The 16,098-nt window shown below is 42.3% G+C and overlaps 1 protein-coding gene across 1 annotated transcript; it reads right to left on the bottom strand.

Annotated features, from left to right (window-relative positions):
- Positions 1-1,183: 1,183 nt before the first annotated feature.
- LOC139339243 (leucine-rich repeat-containing protein 52-like) lies at positions 1,184-14,703 on the bottom strand. The gene is made up of 2 exons (XM_070974774.1): positions 13,659-14,703; positions 1,184-7,147 (listed from the first exon to the last, which is right to left on the bottom strand). The coding sequence occupies exons 1-2, from the start codon at positions 14,305-14,307 to the stop codon at positions 6,819-6,821; spliced, it is 978 nt and encodes a 325-aa protein (XP_070830875.1). The 5' UTR covers positions 14,308-14,703; the 3' UTR covers positions 1,184-6,818.
- Between the last annotated feature and the right edge of the window lie 1,395 nt (positions 14,704-16,098).

Here is a 16,098-nt window from a genome sequence, read left to right as displayed (position 1 = left end):
TGGAGCTTAGTGTGAGTAAGCATCTCGTTATCTCAAGTTTGCAGCCGACTCCATTGGATTTAACATAATTGCAAACCAGTCTGGGCACCCAGAGTACACTGATATACAATGCAACACATCTCCAGCTGTGAATGTGTATGCATGCTAGTACAGTATGTGTATTTGTGCATCTGTGTCTGTGAGCTAACAAGGCCCCAGTGTAGACCATGAGGCCAACACAGACGTTTCTGATTTGGATGCTCATTAGACACCTGCTAACTTTGGAAATACCCACAGAGCAAAAGAGGGAAAAGGTGCATTGAAAGAGCAGGAAGAGGTTGAACAACAAGACAAAGCAACACACACAAAAAAATTCTCCAGGCATTAATATGACGCACAAAAGGACACACCATCTCCTCTCAAATGACCTTTTATTGCTGGGGAAGGATACAGAGTTGGCAGGCCCCTGAGCCTGTGCAGATATGTAACAGCAGTAGGACCATCCTCCTCTCTGCCAAATGGAGGCAGGGGTTTACTCTTCACCATCAATCAATAGACACTTTTGCAGAGGAGGGGTAAGCAGAGCTTGTAAATATTTAGTCCAATAGAAAACATAGAGTATGTAACATAGGATCAAACACAATAAGTTCATTAAGTTGAAATAAATCCCAGCTGACAAATCATTTCTGATAATAATGTGATGTGATGATGATGGAGAAAGTGAGGCAAATTGGAGAAAACTCATTCCTGGCCTGCACTGAAAACCAGGCCTTTTGCTTCTTCCTGTCCCTCTTTCTGTGCTTCACCGTGGTCAAAATATGAACTGACAAATTGTCAAAGCAAATGGAATAAAAGTACAAAACAGGAACAGTCATTATACACTGTTTGTATGTTTACAATTGTAAGCATAAGAAATATCTTTAACTTAATATAAGTTGCAGCGGTTCCTCCATGTTCCAGCTCTAGAGCATGTTATGTTCCAGTTCAGCACAGCAGTCAGGGTGGTTTTGTTTGGCAGACAGTACTTTGGTGCTGTCATCCATATGTGGCAGTGATTCATGATGACATTTTGTTGAAATAACTGAAACACAGGCACACAGTTTCCAAGCACCAGTCTCTGGAAATATGTCCCTCATTTCTAACTTTGGTGTAAGTCATTCCACTGCTCCGTGACTAAAGGATTTTCTTCCTATTTTTTGTGTTTGTGTGTGAGTGAGCGTGCTTGTAAGTGGATGTGTCAGAGGGCTATTACGGTCGGTTAGAGCCATTCTTGCTTGATGTCACATCTCCCATCTGCGGGCATTTTATAGTGGCCAGTTCGCCTTCAGCTCAGGAGATGCACACATTGGTGCAAAAAAACACGAGATAAACAACCACAGGCAGGACAGAAAGCTGCAGGAGCTTCCGCATGCAGCAGCAGTGTGCATTTCTTCGTCTATTCGCTAAACTGGCTCACGGACATAGCTGTATTATTGATGTGACCAGAGCTGGCTGAATGCTTCTCTGCCCTGTGTGTTCTCTAGTGCCACAATGTCCCCTTTAGCATCACAATTTGTCAACTAAAAACGATGGTTCAACATTTTGAGAAATATGCTTATTGGCTTTCTGGCCACTTCGTTACCACTCGGATGTTTATAAGCTGAAGTTACAGTCAGTAGCCTGTTAGCTTAGCTTAGCTTAGCATAAGTCTGACACATACAACCACAATTTGTCATTTTTACTCTTTGTTTTTTCTGCGATTTAAACAAACAAGATAGAAATGTGTTCATCAGTCAGCATGCCGGTGGATTTTTTTTAAACTCTGGACAGAGCCGAACTAGCTGTGTCTAGTCTTTATGCTAAGCTAAGCTAATCGGCTGCGAGTTGCAGTGTAATATTTACAGTACTATATTTGCATGCACACTAATATTCTAAATATGACAAGATTCCCAATTTTATATGGGTTAACAACATATTCCAGTTGGCTTTTCCAAATTAGGCCCTGTTGCAAATGCAGCCTTTCCTGATAAAGACCAATGCCAATACTATTCCCGTTTTAGGACATTTACAACACATTCTCGCTATATGTGTGTCATTGTGGTTTTTATCTCATTTTGCAACACACGGCCTCTTTTCTGTTTAAGGACAGCTCTGTGCATTGCCTGACAAACAGTATGCGAGGCTGGGGCAGAGATGCATGCATAAAAAAAGCCCACATTTCTGATCGTAAGGAGAAAAACACGTACTTTTAAACCCTATGAAAGACTTGAATATCAACATGTGTTTGGATATGTACAAATATTGCAGTGCTGACCTTTTCGAGATGGTGGTTGAAGGAATGAACGAGGGAGGCTGTGTTCGTATGCACAGCTGTATATAAACAGGAATATTCATGGAATATTCATTTTCATCAGCCATGTTAACCATACTGTAGGAATATTGTGTTTTTCAGAATAAGGGCAACAACCCGAATATTTTGTGCATGTAAATTTACTCAGTGTCAGGACATGAAAGTCGTATCTTCTTATCTCAGTCTTGGCAACAAAGCTAATGAGCATATTTCCCAAAACATCTAACCCTTAACTTTACATTTTATTGTTTTAATGATGTGGGAAGATGCTGTTTTGGTTCGTGTCAGCACTGTAGCATTAGTGAGAGAAGAGCACTACTTCTACGCTCTCACACGGTACATTGTTCAGAAGTGAGGTGATTTGTGTTGGAGTCGATTATGGAGGCAGAAGTGATGCTTTTTGTCTCTGTGTGTCTGAGCACATGCATACATGTGCCTCAAAATATGGTCTGAGTTTGCCATGTGGGGGTGGAAAAAGTGCAGAATATTGAAATCCAGCTCATCCACTTAGTATATTATTGAGGCTCAGCATATTCAGCTTCTATAAAGTAGCTCCAAGTCCCCATGAGGAGCAAAAACTGTCAAGGCTGAGAGTATTCAGAGCCAGGCAATCGCCATGTGTGCTGTACATAGGAATAGCAACTATGCACATGTGTATCAAGAAACGGAGACATGTGGGTATTCCTTGTCATTCCATCTGTGTCACTGTGCTGACATGAATTAGGGCAACAGCTCTCCTATTTCCAGGCCGCACCCTCACCCTTGCCTGTGGCATCACATGACTTAATCATCAGAATGTGATACACCCTCACAGCTGAGACTACCTCATAAATGCTTGCACTATATGTGGATATAGATGAGAGTTGACTGCACAGAAATCAATAGACATGCACATTATGCAATGCATTTTGTATATACTGAAGGAACCCATGCAAATAGTATACCCAAAGCCACGAGAGCAACCAGCAACCAATGGTTGAAATGTTCAGAGGCATCTAAGCATCCTGCTTCAGTAGGCAACTTACAGGTACAGTACATGGGTCACTATCTTGGACTGACACTTCTGGCATCCAGTTCCATATGACGTGCCAGTGAGTATGTTTAGATTGGTGCATGCATAGTTATGCTTACTGTCATGAGTCAAGATCACTTCCATATATGAGGGAGTGCAAGCTAACACACACACAGACATATACACAAGATTCATTCCTGAGTGTCTTATATTAGTGGTGTGATGAAGACAATTATTACACTTCTACTTAAGACCTGCTGCTTCTACTTCTTCTTCTTCACAAAAAAAAAAAGATTTTTCATAGCAAATGTTTTGAATTTTCATTACAGGAAAAGCACAAGTGTAATTAATAACACACATAATAATATACAAGAGCAGGGCCCTGACACCTGAACACCTGAACACCTGAACAGAATGCAGCCATCATTTCCATCCAGACAAATTTCCACCCCCCTGGTGGACAATAAAGATTTATTCTATTCTATTCTATTCTATTCTATTCTATTCTATTCTATTCTATTCTATTCTATTCTATTCTATTCTATCTTCTTAATTACTCTTGTGCTTTTCATGCTTTCAGTTAGACTGTTTGAAAAAAGCCTAGAAGAAAATGAACTTTGCATTCAGCACTCAAGCATCCATAACCAGCATGTTTATACTGAATAATCTAGTATTATACTTGCAGTTTGGTAGTTAAATCAGCAATTTTGTAGTTGGAGTTGACTTTGGACCAATCCCAACAACATGCACACAAGAATGCCAGTAAGTGTGTGAAGAAAGGTTTCTCAGTAGTATTATAACAGATTGTGCAGAGTCAGAGCGTGGATTAACTGCTCTCTTCACCACATTTTCATCACACAAGTACCCAATAACTACCTCTTGATGCTAATAATTAAATTCTTCACAGTTATATTTGCTTGTACCACAACCTCCTCACTTCTCACAGCCTGGTCAGTAAACACCTGGACAGTCCGATGGTTAATAAGTATAAGGTCTAGGTTACAATATTTTGACTTATAGTAGTAGAAAATGCACAGGTGTTACTATTAACATTAATGGTGACTCCATTAACTTTTATTCAAGTTCCCCAGTAAGTCATGACAGTAGTGAACTAACATGCACAATACCAGGACCCTTAAACAGAAACAGCTGAATGGACTTCAACCATCATTCATTTTATTATCTAGATGCTTTTCCTACTGTGACATGTCAGAATGTCTTCAAGGTATCTTACCTTGCTCCAAGATGTCATTATTATTACAGTAACTTGCATACATCCAGACATTTGAATCCAAGCACTTTCATAATAAAACTTAAATAAAGTAACATCTGCACTCCGAAAAGTGATGGAAAACCAGCTGGTCCAAACACAGTGAGAGGATGTCCTCCTTCTCGGGTCCCTCAAAATAAACAATTCTTAGACACAACCAATTGTACAGATACAGCACACACACAGAGCACAGCATATCGGAGCAGCTACCTTTAGCCTTTTGAATTCTCTACTCTTTTCTCTCTTTTCTGCTCCTTCCTAAGTTCAGAACAGTCAATGTCAGGGTCAATAGAGTGTCACGAGCAAAAATATGGAAGTGGTCATTCTGTGATAAGTTTGTGACGTTGGACATTGCAACCTGGAGGCAAACCTCACACAAATCAGATGCTGATATTTAGCATTGTGGGCTGAAATGATGCCCCTTTTCCTGCCAGCATGAGCTGTCTTATTGCTGTAAAACTGTTACACGACTGGGGATTCATTGAAGATCAGGCTTGAGTAAATTGCTTGTAAATTCACTCAATTCAAAGCGTAAATAAAAAGTGGAATTCAGAAATTTACGGATATGTATTTTTTTAAAGAATGACTCAAATGATTAGATTTAGGATATTTTGTCTGTTGCAGTAAATCCCATTTCCTTCCCCCTCAAAGCTTGTCCACCCCTCATAAGGCTTTTTGGTGCATCAACAGTGCATGCAGAAACAGATAGGACACTGCACTCAAACCAGCTAGCCAACAAAGAGAGGATGAAGACGAAATCAATTATCACACTCTCCTGTTTACTTGCCATCCATCAGGGCCCGCTGCCAAAGCAGAACTCAGCAGCTGGGCCGCGTCGGCTCTGAACTTCACAAACAGATCCTCGGCACAAAAATCTTGACAGCAGTTTGTTTCTGGGCGAACAGATGAGCAAAGTGATCGGTACAAAACCACAGGACCAAAGATCGACACGCTCAAATCTGTGAAAGCTCAATCATGCACAGCTGCATAGTACACTCTAATGTGTACATGTGCACACGTTTATTCATCTCCACCAGCATGAATGCATTGTATGAATGCATTTAATCCTTTCCTCTGATACCTGTGAATAGAATGACCTCACCACTTCAGATATCATGTAGAGGCTGTGAAGCTGAGTCACAATTATCCCGTTATGCTTGTTGCCATCATGGAGGTCCACTGAGGAATTTATTGTGTACAAATGATGCTATTTAAATAAATCTTGAAATAGATAAAATGTCATGTACATGAGAAGCAGGCGTATCTTTCCAATTTGTAACATTATAGATGCAAACAAATTGTATAACGGGATGTATGATGTTTTCCAGTAGCCCAAATTGTTTCGCTTAATTGAGAAAACCGCCTTTGTCTTTAGGCCTTTTGACTTTGGTCTCATCTCTGCATCTCTAAATTTAGGAAAATACTTACAAAACGTAACAATCAACAAACAGTAACAGTGTAAAATTTGAAAATAAAGTCAATTTAATTGTTTTCCCACTGATTTCCCAATCTTGTTTAAACCAGCTGGAGCTGGTTGAGTGCTGCTGCTCCTTAGCCGGACCCAGACTGTGCTTAAAGGACTAGTTTGACTTCTTTGGGGAACACTCTTATTCACTTTCCTGCCAAGAGCTGAATGACAGGATTGTTATCACTGGCATATACATTACCTGTTTGATTTATCCATCCAAAAACTGACTGCCTGACTCCAGGATGCTGCCACTCCTGGTCGAAAAAACAAACTCAATCAACATGAATGAGCTTTAGATGTGCTGGTTTCTTAACTACTGACAGAGCCACTGTTTCCCTGTTTCCTGTTTTCACGCTAAACAAAGCTACCTGTCTCTGGCTGTAGCTGCTTATTTAATGGACAGATATGAAAGTGGTATCCAGATTCCCAAAATGTGGAGCTGGTAAATATGACCATCAATACCATTAGACAAGTATTAAACCATGTAGTAAAGTCATACATCTGCATACATGGTCGGTTACACTCAAGGCCCGGGAACCTCCATAATGGCAGCAGGAGGCGTTACATCACCTGAAAGCACACAACAAATGAGACCCATGAAACTCCTCATGTCTGTTCATTCCTCTCCTTTCTCTTTCAGAGCTGAGCCTTTTCAATAGACTCCTTTTGACTGGAGCATCTTCAGTCTTGACAGACAGTCAAGTTAGTTAACAGGAGGCACTGTGGGAATCCATGGCGGGCAGACTGGGAATCAAATCTGTTAAACAGTATGTGATGTTTTCAAATTCCCGTTGCCATGGTCACTCCTGGCCCGCGACGTCCGACCCGTCTCGCTGGATTCTTCCTCGTCGTCCACGTCCAGCTGGTCGTCTTTCTTCTTGATGTAGCGCTCATAGAGCACCATAATGACGCCCATCACCCAGGCCGACACGGTGCCGGCAGCAAAGATGACAAAGCCGATGACGACAAAGAAAAGGTAGTCCCAGGAGCCCAGAGTCTGGTGACATAACGTCCGTAGCTGGATGCCCACCTCACCCAGACGACGGCCCTGCATGTCAGCGGGTGAGCCACACACCGTCTGGCCCTCATCTGTCACACAGACACACACCAATGATAAAGGATTAATCAGAGGACGATGGGGTGTAGCACATCATCTTAATACTTAGGAAAGATATTGTAAAAATTGCAACTCTGAAGTGCACCAGAGACAAAAATGAATTGGCCCTCTTCTCGTGTGCCTCACTTCCAGGCTGGTGGTGTTTTAATAAACAACATACATTAAGCAGGTCAGCTGTCTTGCAGTGGTATTATTCAGACTACTGAGTCATCTTGTTTTGGACTTTCAGAGATGTGCAGGGTTTGCATTTCTTCATGACGTCAATCCAGGAATGAAAATAATCGTCGCTTAGAAGTAACAACAGCAGGAGAACAATATTCATGCATACAAGCCCGATTCCAAAAAATTGGGACTGTTTAAAACATAAACAAAACAGACTGCCATAATTTGTTCATTGAAAACAGTACAAAGATATTATATTTAATGTTGTACCTCATCGACTTCATTGAATTTTGGAAATATGCTTATAATAATATAATAAAATAATGCTTATTCTGAACAACTAAAGACTGAGAAAGTTGTGGAACACTCCAAAAACACCTGTTTGGAACATTCCACAGGTAAACAGGTTGATTGGTAACAGGTGATAGTGTCATGATTGGGTATGAAAGGGCATCCTGGAAAGGCTCACTCATTCACAAGCAAGGATGGAGCGAGGTTCACCACTTTGTGAACACATGACTGGATAAAGGAGATTAGTACATGAGCTCAGGAACACTTCCTAAAACTGCTGTCAGTAAACACAGTTTGATTGCAAACGTTTCAAACAGTGTCTGTTTCTGGAATCGGGGTTGCAGTTGATTTTAAAGCTCCAGAACAGTTGGTTTAAAATCTTAACTGTTTTTCTACATTAAATATTCATGACAAACTAAGCAACTATCAAAGTTCAAATTAGGAAAAACAACATCCATAGTTGTTGTTTACTAAGAGCCTAATACTCAAAAACTCAGCGAATCTGCTTCATCGGATCTTTGATTGACAGTGATGACAACATAAACCCACACCTGACATCAGACTATCATTCAAATGTTGACAAGCAGTGATTGGTGCACAGAGAGGTACGTGGCATCACCTTGGTCCAACTGAGCCCCGCCAGTGAAACAAGCACGAATCCAGAAATCTGTCATGTGAAATAACTAAAACTGCTTCAACTTTGGAAGAAAATACTGTGTTCAGGCAGGAACATGTCACATGTCAAATATATTTTCAGGATGATTTAAGTGCACTTAACAGCTGATCTCCTCTGCAAATATCAAGTAACTTTACTTTAGGCATCATATGATTTAAATGACCCTTTGATGTTTGAAGTTGTTTAGCAAAAAAACTATTATACATGTTGTATTAAACAGAGCAGCCTGTTAAATAAATGCATAACATTTCTAACAGGCAGCAAACGGAGCGGAAGATATCCATAACATATTCACGATCACACAGCTCAGAGTCAAATGTAGAAAACGGCACCGGTGTAACAATGTCGCCTTCTTTATCAGAGCGCTGAAAGGCTTAACGAGCTTCCTGTGTACGACAGTGTTCAGTTGATGCAGCATTAAATTATATTTTTTTAAAAAATCATGGATGAATAATTCAAACTCCTTTCTCCTCCACAGGATTAGAGAGTGACTCGAGCCTTTGTGTCCGCCTGAAACCTCAGATAATAAGGTTTCTCATCATGACTACCACTAAGACCTTACTGAAATCCACAAATCCTAATGGAAACGCCGAGTTCCTTCTCTTTCAGAAAACTACAGCAGATGGATGCCTTTTTAAAAGGCCTATCAATCAAAATTAAATACGCCACATGACGCCTGTCGAGAGAAGCATTTTCAGAAAATAATCCTGAAGCCGAGCTCAGCCTTTTGTTACCGTGTGTGAGACACAACACACGGAGTGTTTCCGTCTCCATACGGCCACTGTTTTTAATTGGCTTGTGTTTTTTTCAAAGCTTTTGTGTTTGGGGGAATTCCCACTGGGAGAGATCAAAAGACTTGGAAGTTTCTGCACAGGGAACAGTCTTCTGTAACCCTGGTTCTGAAACAACAGTCCATCATACACATTGTCATCTGGTGCCGTATTTTGCTCTGAAAATGTGATTTGTGGTGGATACATGTCGACTGACTGAACACGGGATCATTTGCAGATCATTTTAATAGGATAATTGTATGTTTATTGTATTACATCATTAAAATCTTACACACATAAATCATGTTGTTGAGTGTTTGATGTGATTTACAGAGTTGTGTTAAGTTTCACTGGCTTGTTTCACGCTCTCGTTGCACAAAAACATCCTTTAGATCAGTGTTTCCCAAATGTTATCATGTGATGAATTTGAGTGGTCTTCTTTGACCACCCGCCATGTTCCAAATGTGGCCATTTCAATTTATTTCAAAGTGGATATCAACAAACACAACAAAAAATGTATCTTGCTATACTTTTTTCATACAAATGTAGTATCAGTGTTTTGGATCGGTCAAGTTTGGATTTCCAAATGGCCCTGCTACAACTTAAAGCTAATCATTTTAACCATTTATGTACCTGTTTATCCATTAGTCTCAGCTATCAATTCAACAATTTATCCATTACTTTTAGTGAACTCTTTATACCATTTAACCACTACTTTTACATGACTACTTTGCTTCATTTTTTGTAGTTATTTTGACTCGCTCTCCATTACTGGAGGCTAATTATTTCAAATCCTCTCTTACGTAAGTATTTAAATAATTTACCCATTACCTTTAGCCAACTATTTCACTTGTGCATCCATTAGTTGTAGGTAATTTAAAAGTAATGGATAAACAGTTATAATTGTTATGACAACAGTTTATTCACTAATTACTACATAATTATTTAAAAAGCTTAGCCTCTCTTAGTTTACTATTTCAACTATCACATGTAGCTTGATAACTGTCTCGGCTTCATTGCCAGCTTGCCAAAGACTTTTCATGCACTCTCAGTGGCAGCGCAAGGTGTTGGTGTTATACCTGACTCAGGTTGGTGGGAGGTGTTATGTGACAGAGGACGAGAGGGATCATACTGTAGCCTTCAATCAAATCACTTGACGGGCTGATTTCATAAGCTGACTGAAATGTACGCTTTTCTAATATTGTATTTCCTCAGTGCATAAATATGCGTTCTTCTCCTCAGAGAAGCTCATCTGCAGCCCATGGATCTGAAAACGAACGTGCAGCTTAAGAACATGAGGGCATTCAGCTTCTCTAAGCTCTATCTACCACTGAGAATTCAAAGCATACTCTGATCCTCCCAAAGGCTGCTGCTGTGCACTGTGCACAATGTGCTGTGATGCTCTGGCTATAATAAACACTCAATTCCATGCATGCACACACGTGCACACTCCTTCTTAACATATATACATGCACAAACCCCCTCCACGAGACTTTTCCGTCTTCTATCTCTGTCCTTGCGGAGTCTGCTGGTATGTGTGTGCGCACGTGTCTGTCTGTGTGTGTCTGACAGCTAGGAAGGAAACCCTTCTGGCTTCACAGCCCCCCTCCCTCAACCCAAAGGGACTGGCATCAAAGAAGAGGGCTTTCCCTCCCTACTTCCCCCATCCACACTCTGCTCTATTTCTAGATGCTCTCCTTATATAACAGCTGGGAGAGTGCTAATCTAGCCAGGAAGGCGAGACAGAGGAGAATCTGTTGGTTCCTTCCTGAAGCTTTCTCTCCCTCTCTCGCTCACTCGATTGCTACTGATGCATTTTCTAAACCGAGGAGACAAGTGAGCCATGTTGCATGAACCAGGTGAGACCCAGACAAGATATAACGAGGCTGCAGAGACAAAGCTCACTGCCAAAACACAGTCATCTCCAAAGTGTTATCCTTCCGCCACCCCCCCAAGAACTACAAGTGTGCTTTATCTGTGTCTGTGTGTCTAAATGCATGAATCAGTGACTCTGTGAATTTGTATGCACATATACGTGTGTGTGTGTGTGTGTGTGTGTGTGTGTGTGTGTGTGTGTGTGTGTGCATCCATTTATTTGTGTGTGTATGACTCCCCACGTGCTTTAGGAGACAAGGCACTCGGTTTTAAAGGGAATGAAGAATGATGCCTGTGCTGTCTGCTGGTAAGAGACGGACAGACTGTGTGTATACATAACAGAGGTAGGGAATGTGTGTGTATCTATGTGTCCGCCTTCTCCCTTGCTGGCAGCTGTCACTGGAAGAGGCTCCACTCCAAATTAAGCTAGACAAAAGGCAATGAGCAGCTAGAAAATAGGACAGCTCTTGCAGGACCCATTTGGATTCGGCCTAAGCTGCACAGGGACCGTGGTGAACTATAGTGAGTGTATGTGTGTGCACGTGTGTGTGTGTGTGTGTGTGTGTGTGTGTGCCTCCAAGCATGCGTGTGTACTTATGTTGTGGGGACATAAATCTGTTTACAAAAACACATTGCGGGGACTCGCCTTCCTTATGGGGACATACGCAAATCTTCATCATTAAATTTTGGGTCAAGACCTTTATTAAGGTTAGGTTTAGGTCTAAGTCTAGGTTTAGGTTTAGGTTAAGGTTAGGGTTACAGTTAGGCAAGTACTGGTTAAGGTTATGGTTTGGGTAAGTCTCTGGGAAATGAATGCAAGTTTGCATAATGTCCAATCATGTGTGTCTGTGGGGGGGGGGGGGGCTGCCTTTTTATTAAGTGTGGCGAGTGTATTAAAACTAGTGTATTATAACTATGGTGTTAGAATTATGACTGGCTTCTTGCTCAGCAAGACACACTATAAATAGCAGTTGCCCTTTTGCATAGTGACACATCCACACCAAAGCATGAGCATAATAACTCAAAGAAAGATTGCTGAATATCAGACACATCAATCAGCTCAACAGTATTAAAACAAAACAAGGGGATCAATATTTGATGGTGCAACCATGATCCATTAATCACATCTGCATGCCACAGTATCCCAATAGCTGGATAAAATAAAGATTGATTCGTCATTTCAAGACAAAAGACTGATGTTTTCCCTCTAAACCGCAGAGCTGAGTTAATGAACGGAGTTGCAAGAGGAGAAATCAAATGGCGCCCTGCCTCCGATCCTCTTTCAGCCTCTTTGTTATTTGATCGTCTGAATGCTGTCACGCTCCACTGCCGTCACCTGCGTCTCATCCCACTTGAAGCTGAGCGAGGGCTGAACTTTGCAGACTTCAACGTGTGCATAGACTGGCATACATTGAACATTGAACATCATATTTTGCATGACGCACTGTGTCTACCACAGCTGACGTAATAAACGTGTGGGAGAGGATGGTGTGACATGCAGACGTGACAAGGAGTTTTTAAGTAGTGAGGGAAATCCAGCAGTGAGGGCTCTGCGTGTGCTTGAAAAGCGTGGAGTCATGAAGGAGTCTGAAGGAGATTTTACTGCCATTTTGTCAGGAATCTCTTCTGCTGATATTTTTCTCTTTTTATGGTCAGTTATTTTTAACTCCACCCTTTTTGTCTGTGTATGTTTAATTCATTTTTTTAAATAAGGAACCCATTATTAAAGGTTTGTATAGGCTTTATAAATCTGTCAAAAACTGTTAGTATCAACAATTTTATGCTTGCCTGGTTGTGAAAAATCACTCTGGCTGACGTTTGTGCATGCTGGAGGAGGATAAACACCAGCAAGGCTTTATTTCCTGGTAAATGCAAATTAAATTTGAAAATGTATTACGGGGATATACAGCACTAATGCACAATATCAAGAGGCATGATGACACGATGACGCCCTTTAGGTGGGGCCTGCTTTATTTTGTAATCTTGTGGCCCAGTCTTGAAGGAGCCCCTGTGTCAAAATCTAGTTTTAAGATCATTATTATGTCAGTTGAGTTCTTATTTGTTTTAGATTCTGAAATTAAAGTGTTTAATGCAATTACCACACAACCAATCACATTCCACAGAGAGTGGGAGGAACAGGGGTCAGTAGGGGCCTAGGTCATTTTTGCCCCAGGGCGTAACAGGTTAATGAAGCAATAAAGCAAGAAGCAAGAGGGATTTTTCACAACTGGTCTTACTAATGGTTTATATAAAGCAGTAATTAATTATTTGTCAACCCTTTATAACACCATTTGTTACAATTTATGAAATCTTTATAAAGGGGCCTTATCAGAGAGAGGTGCCATTCAATTTTTATCTGCCAATTAAGTGTCTGCTTTCTCTTTCACAACAATTTCTAAGATGTTCCTGATTAATATGAAACACTTACAGCTGTATTTGTTGTAAGGAAGGTGCTACATGAATAAGCTTTCATCTTTGCAGTGGATACAGGCTGTTTATTGAGGGCAGCCACCAGCAAATAGCCAATAGTTTACATAACAGGGCATTATCTAATAATTAATAACTAGAGCACACCAGCTCTTATTTGTGATTGGCTCTCTGGGGCCTATCCATTTGATAATAAAGATAAAGCGACAGCAAAGGTCGTGTTGTGTTTATGTCACCTTATAAGACCCCAGAATAAAAGAGAATTGATGATTGATATAAAACCTTGGAACTTGAAGCCCTCCAGGTGGACCCACAGGCACAGGTCCTCGTTGTCGCACTCGCACCTCCACGGGTTCCCGCTGAGTCCCACCGAGCGCAGAGCGGGCAGCGCGATCAGGGAGGTGATGTTTAGGACCGTCAGGTTGTTCCGACTCACATCCAGCACCTGGAGGGCCGCGTTTTCCGCAAAGGCGTCCTGGTGAATCTCGGAGAGCCCTGGGTTGTCGGTCATCCTCAACATCACCAGGCTCGCCAAGGGGCCAAACGTCCTGTCCTCGATCCGGCTCAAGGTGTTGAAGGAGAGGTCTAGGTAGGCCAGCTTCCGTAGATTCCCAAACGTGGACTCGGATATCTCCGTCAGGGAGTTGTTGCTGCAGTCTAGGTACACCAGATCGGAGAGGTAGTTGAGCGCGAGTGGCGGCAGCTCCACGATGCGGTTGTTGGAGATGATGAGCTGCCGCGTGGCCAGCGGCAAGTTGACAGGGAAGGTGGTGAGGTGCTGCCCAGCGCATTGAACCACCAACTGGTCATCACACACACACCTGTCTGGGCAGCCCGAAGAGAGCACCGGGGATGTGTTCACCCCCGTGATGAGGAGGAGCAGAACTATGAGCCGCAAGGGTTGCGCGCTTGGCTGCGGGGCAAGACGCATGACACCGCCGAGGGCTTCATCCAGCCCGTTTGGAGAGAGTGAGACGTAGTCACATTCTTCATTGATAATCCTCACCAAATTGTTTGTCCCAGAAATGATTTCCACTGAGGTCAAACCTGACGCTTGCCCGTGGCAACCTCTCGCGCGTAATGTCTCAGTTCATCCTGTCGTTGGTTCTGGATCCAGCGCGCATCCGCTGTCTGGAACTTGACAACCAGATGCCTTCATGCCGTTTCAAATTCCATAGATTCATCGGGTTTCTTCCACCAAAACACATCTATTCACACATCGTCAGCGCTCACAACGTCCCCTCTTAGTGCGCTGCTCGCAATGATCACGGCCAGTTGTTCCACAACATATTTGCCATCGTCTCGCTTTCCGAAACTGAATCCAAGTGAGGGGGGCGCACTGAACTGCGCGGCGGGAGGGGGTGGGGGTGGGGGTGGGGGTTGCGTTGTGGAGTGATCTCACGCTTTGGTGTGAGCTGGAGCTCCGGGCAGCGGAGATAATGGGAATCTATTTTTTTTTAATGGCGTGTGAGGGCAGCAAAGTGTAATCCGTGCATAGCTGTGGGACCTGACCGACAATGGTCCAGCTGCAGGCACAACGATCACCATCTACTCATGCCTCAGGTGTGTGTGTGTGTGTGTGTGTGTGTGTGTGTGTGTGTGTGTGTGTGTGTGTGTGTGTGTGTGTGTGTGTGTGTGTGTGTGTGTGTGTGTGTGTGTGTGTGTGTGTTACTCGCGTTGTGGGGACATAAATCTGTTTCCACAGTCACACTGTGGGGACCTTCCTTACTTGTGAGGACAAAGCTTCATTACATTTTAGGGTAAAGACTTTGGTTAAGTTTAGATTAGGCAAGTAGTGGTTATGGCTATGGTTTAGATAAGTCTTCAGGAAATGAACGTATGTCTATGTAATGAACACAAAAATGATGAAAACCTAACGTGTGTGTATGTGTATATCTGTCTGTGGCCGTGTGTGTGTGTTGGATACTATTTATGAGGCTGCCTCAGGTGTGTGTGCATGACGGTTGAACAAAAAGCACGTGGGAAGCATATTGTACTGTATGTGATCAGATCAGATAGGTTTACATATCATAGGCCATATCAGGCTATCTGCACCACTCACACCTATGTGCACTGAGGCTTTTACAATTATGCCCCCCCCCAATTCAAAGCCTGCCCAGTATACAGCCAGGTGATGGGATGAGATGGGACAAGGTGGTCTCAGGAAGCAGTTGTTTCTCTCCTCTCTCCAGTCTCAGTATGAGTCCTGAGTCTATTCTTGGTTCCCTGTGTAGGTGTTGAAGTGCTGAATCAGACTCAGCATGATGGAGGAGGAGGAGGACAGATGTGCCGCTGACAGTCCATGAAACTGGACACTCAACAGCCCGATGCGCACTGACCACACTCACTCTTCTTCTCTGTCACGTACATCCACAAAATGAAGTTTAGCCTTTTTTCCTGTGTGTATTCCTGGGTGACAAAAAATAGAGCAGGAGGCCTATAATCATGTATAACTTAATGCTATTTCACACTTGCCATCCTGTGGACTGAACTAATCCATACAGCTGTTTTGTGTCAAGCATATTCAGTGACTTTAGGAGGACATCTAGTGACGAATACTGGGTAGTGTTTTACACAGTGAGCTGCTGCCCTCAGCTGCTGTCTGATGCATGGCTTGCAGCTTGATTGGCAATTTGAAGACAAATGCTTCAGACTATTAATATTTAGCTATAATATTTACACGTATATCGATATATTATTTAACCTCTGAACAGAAGCCCTG

The sequence above is a fragment of the Chaetodon trifascialis genome, chromosome 11 (assembly GCF_039877785.1).
Source record: "Chaetodon trifascialis isolate fChaTrf1 chromosome 11, fChaTrf1.hap1, whole genome shotgun sequence".
Lineage (NCBI taxonomy): Eukaryota > Metazoa > Chordata > Actinopteri > Chaetodontiformes > Chaetodontidae > Chaetodon > Chaetodon trifascialis.
The sequence above is the reverse complement of the archived record's forward strand: the minus strand, read 5'-3'. Positions and strand labels throughout refer to the sequence as shown.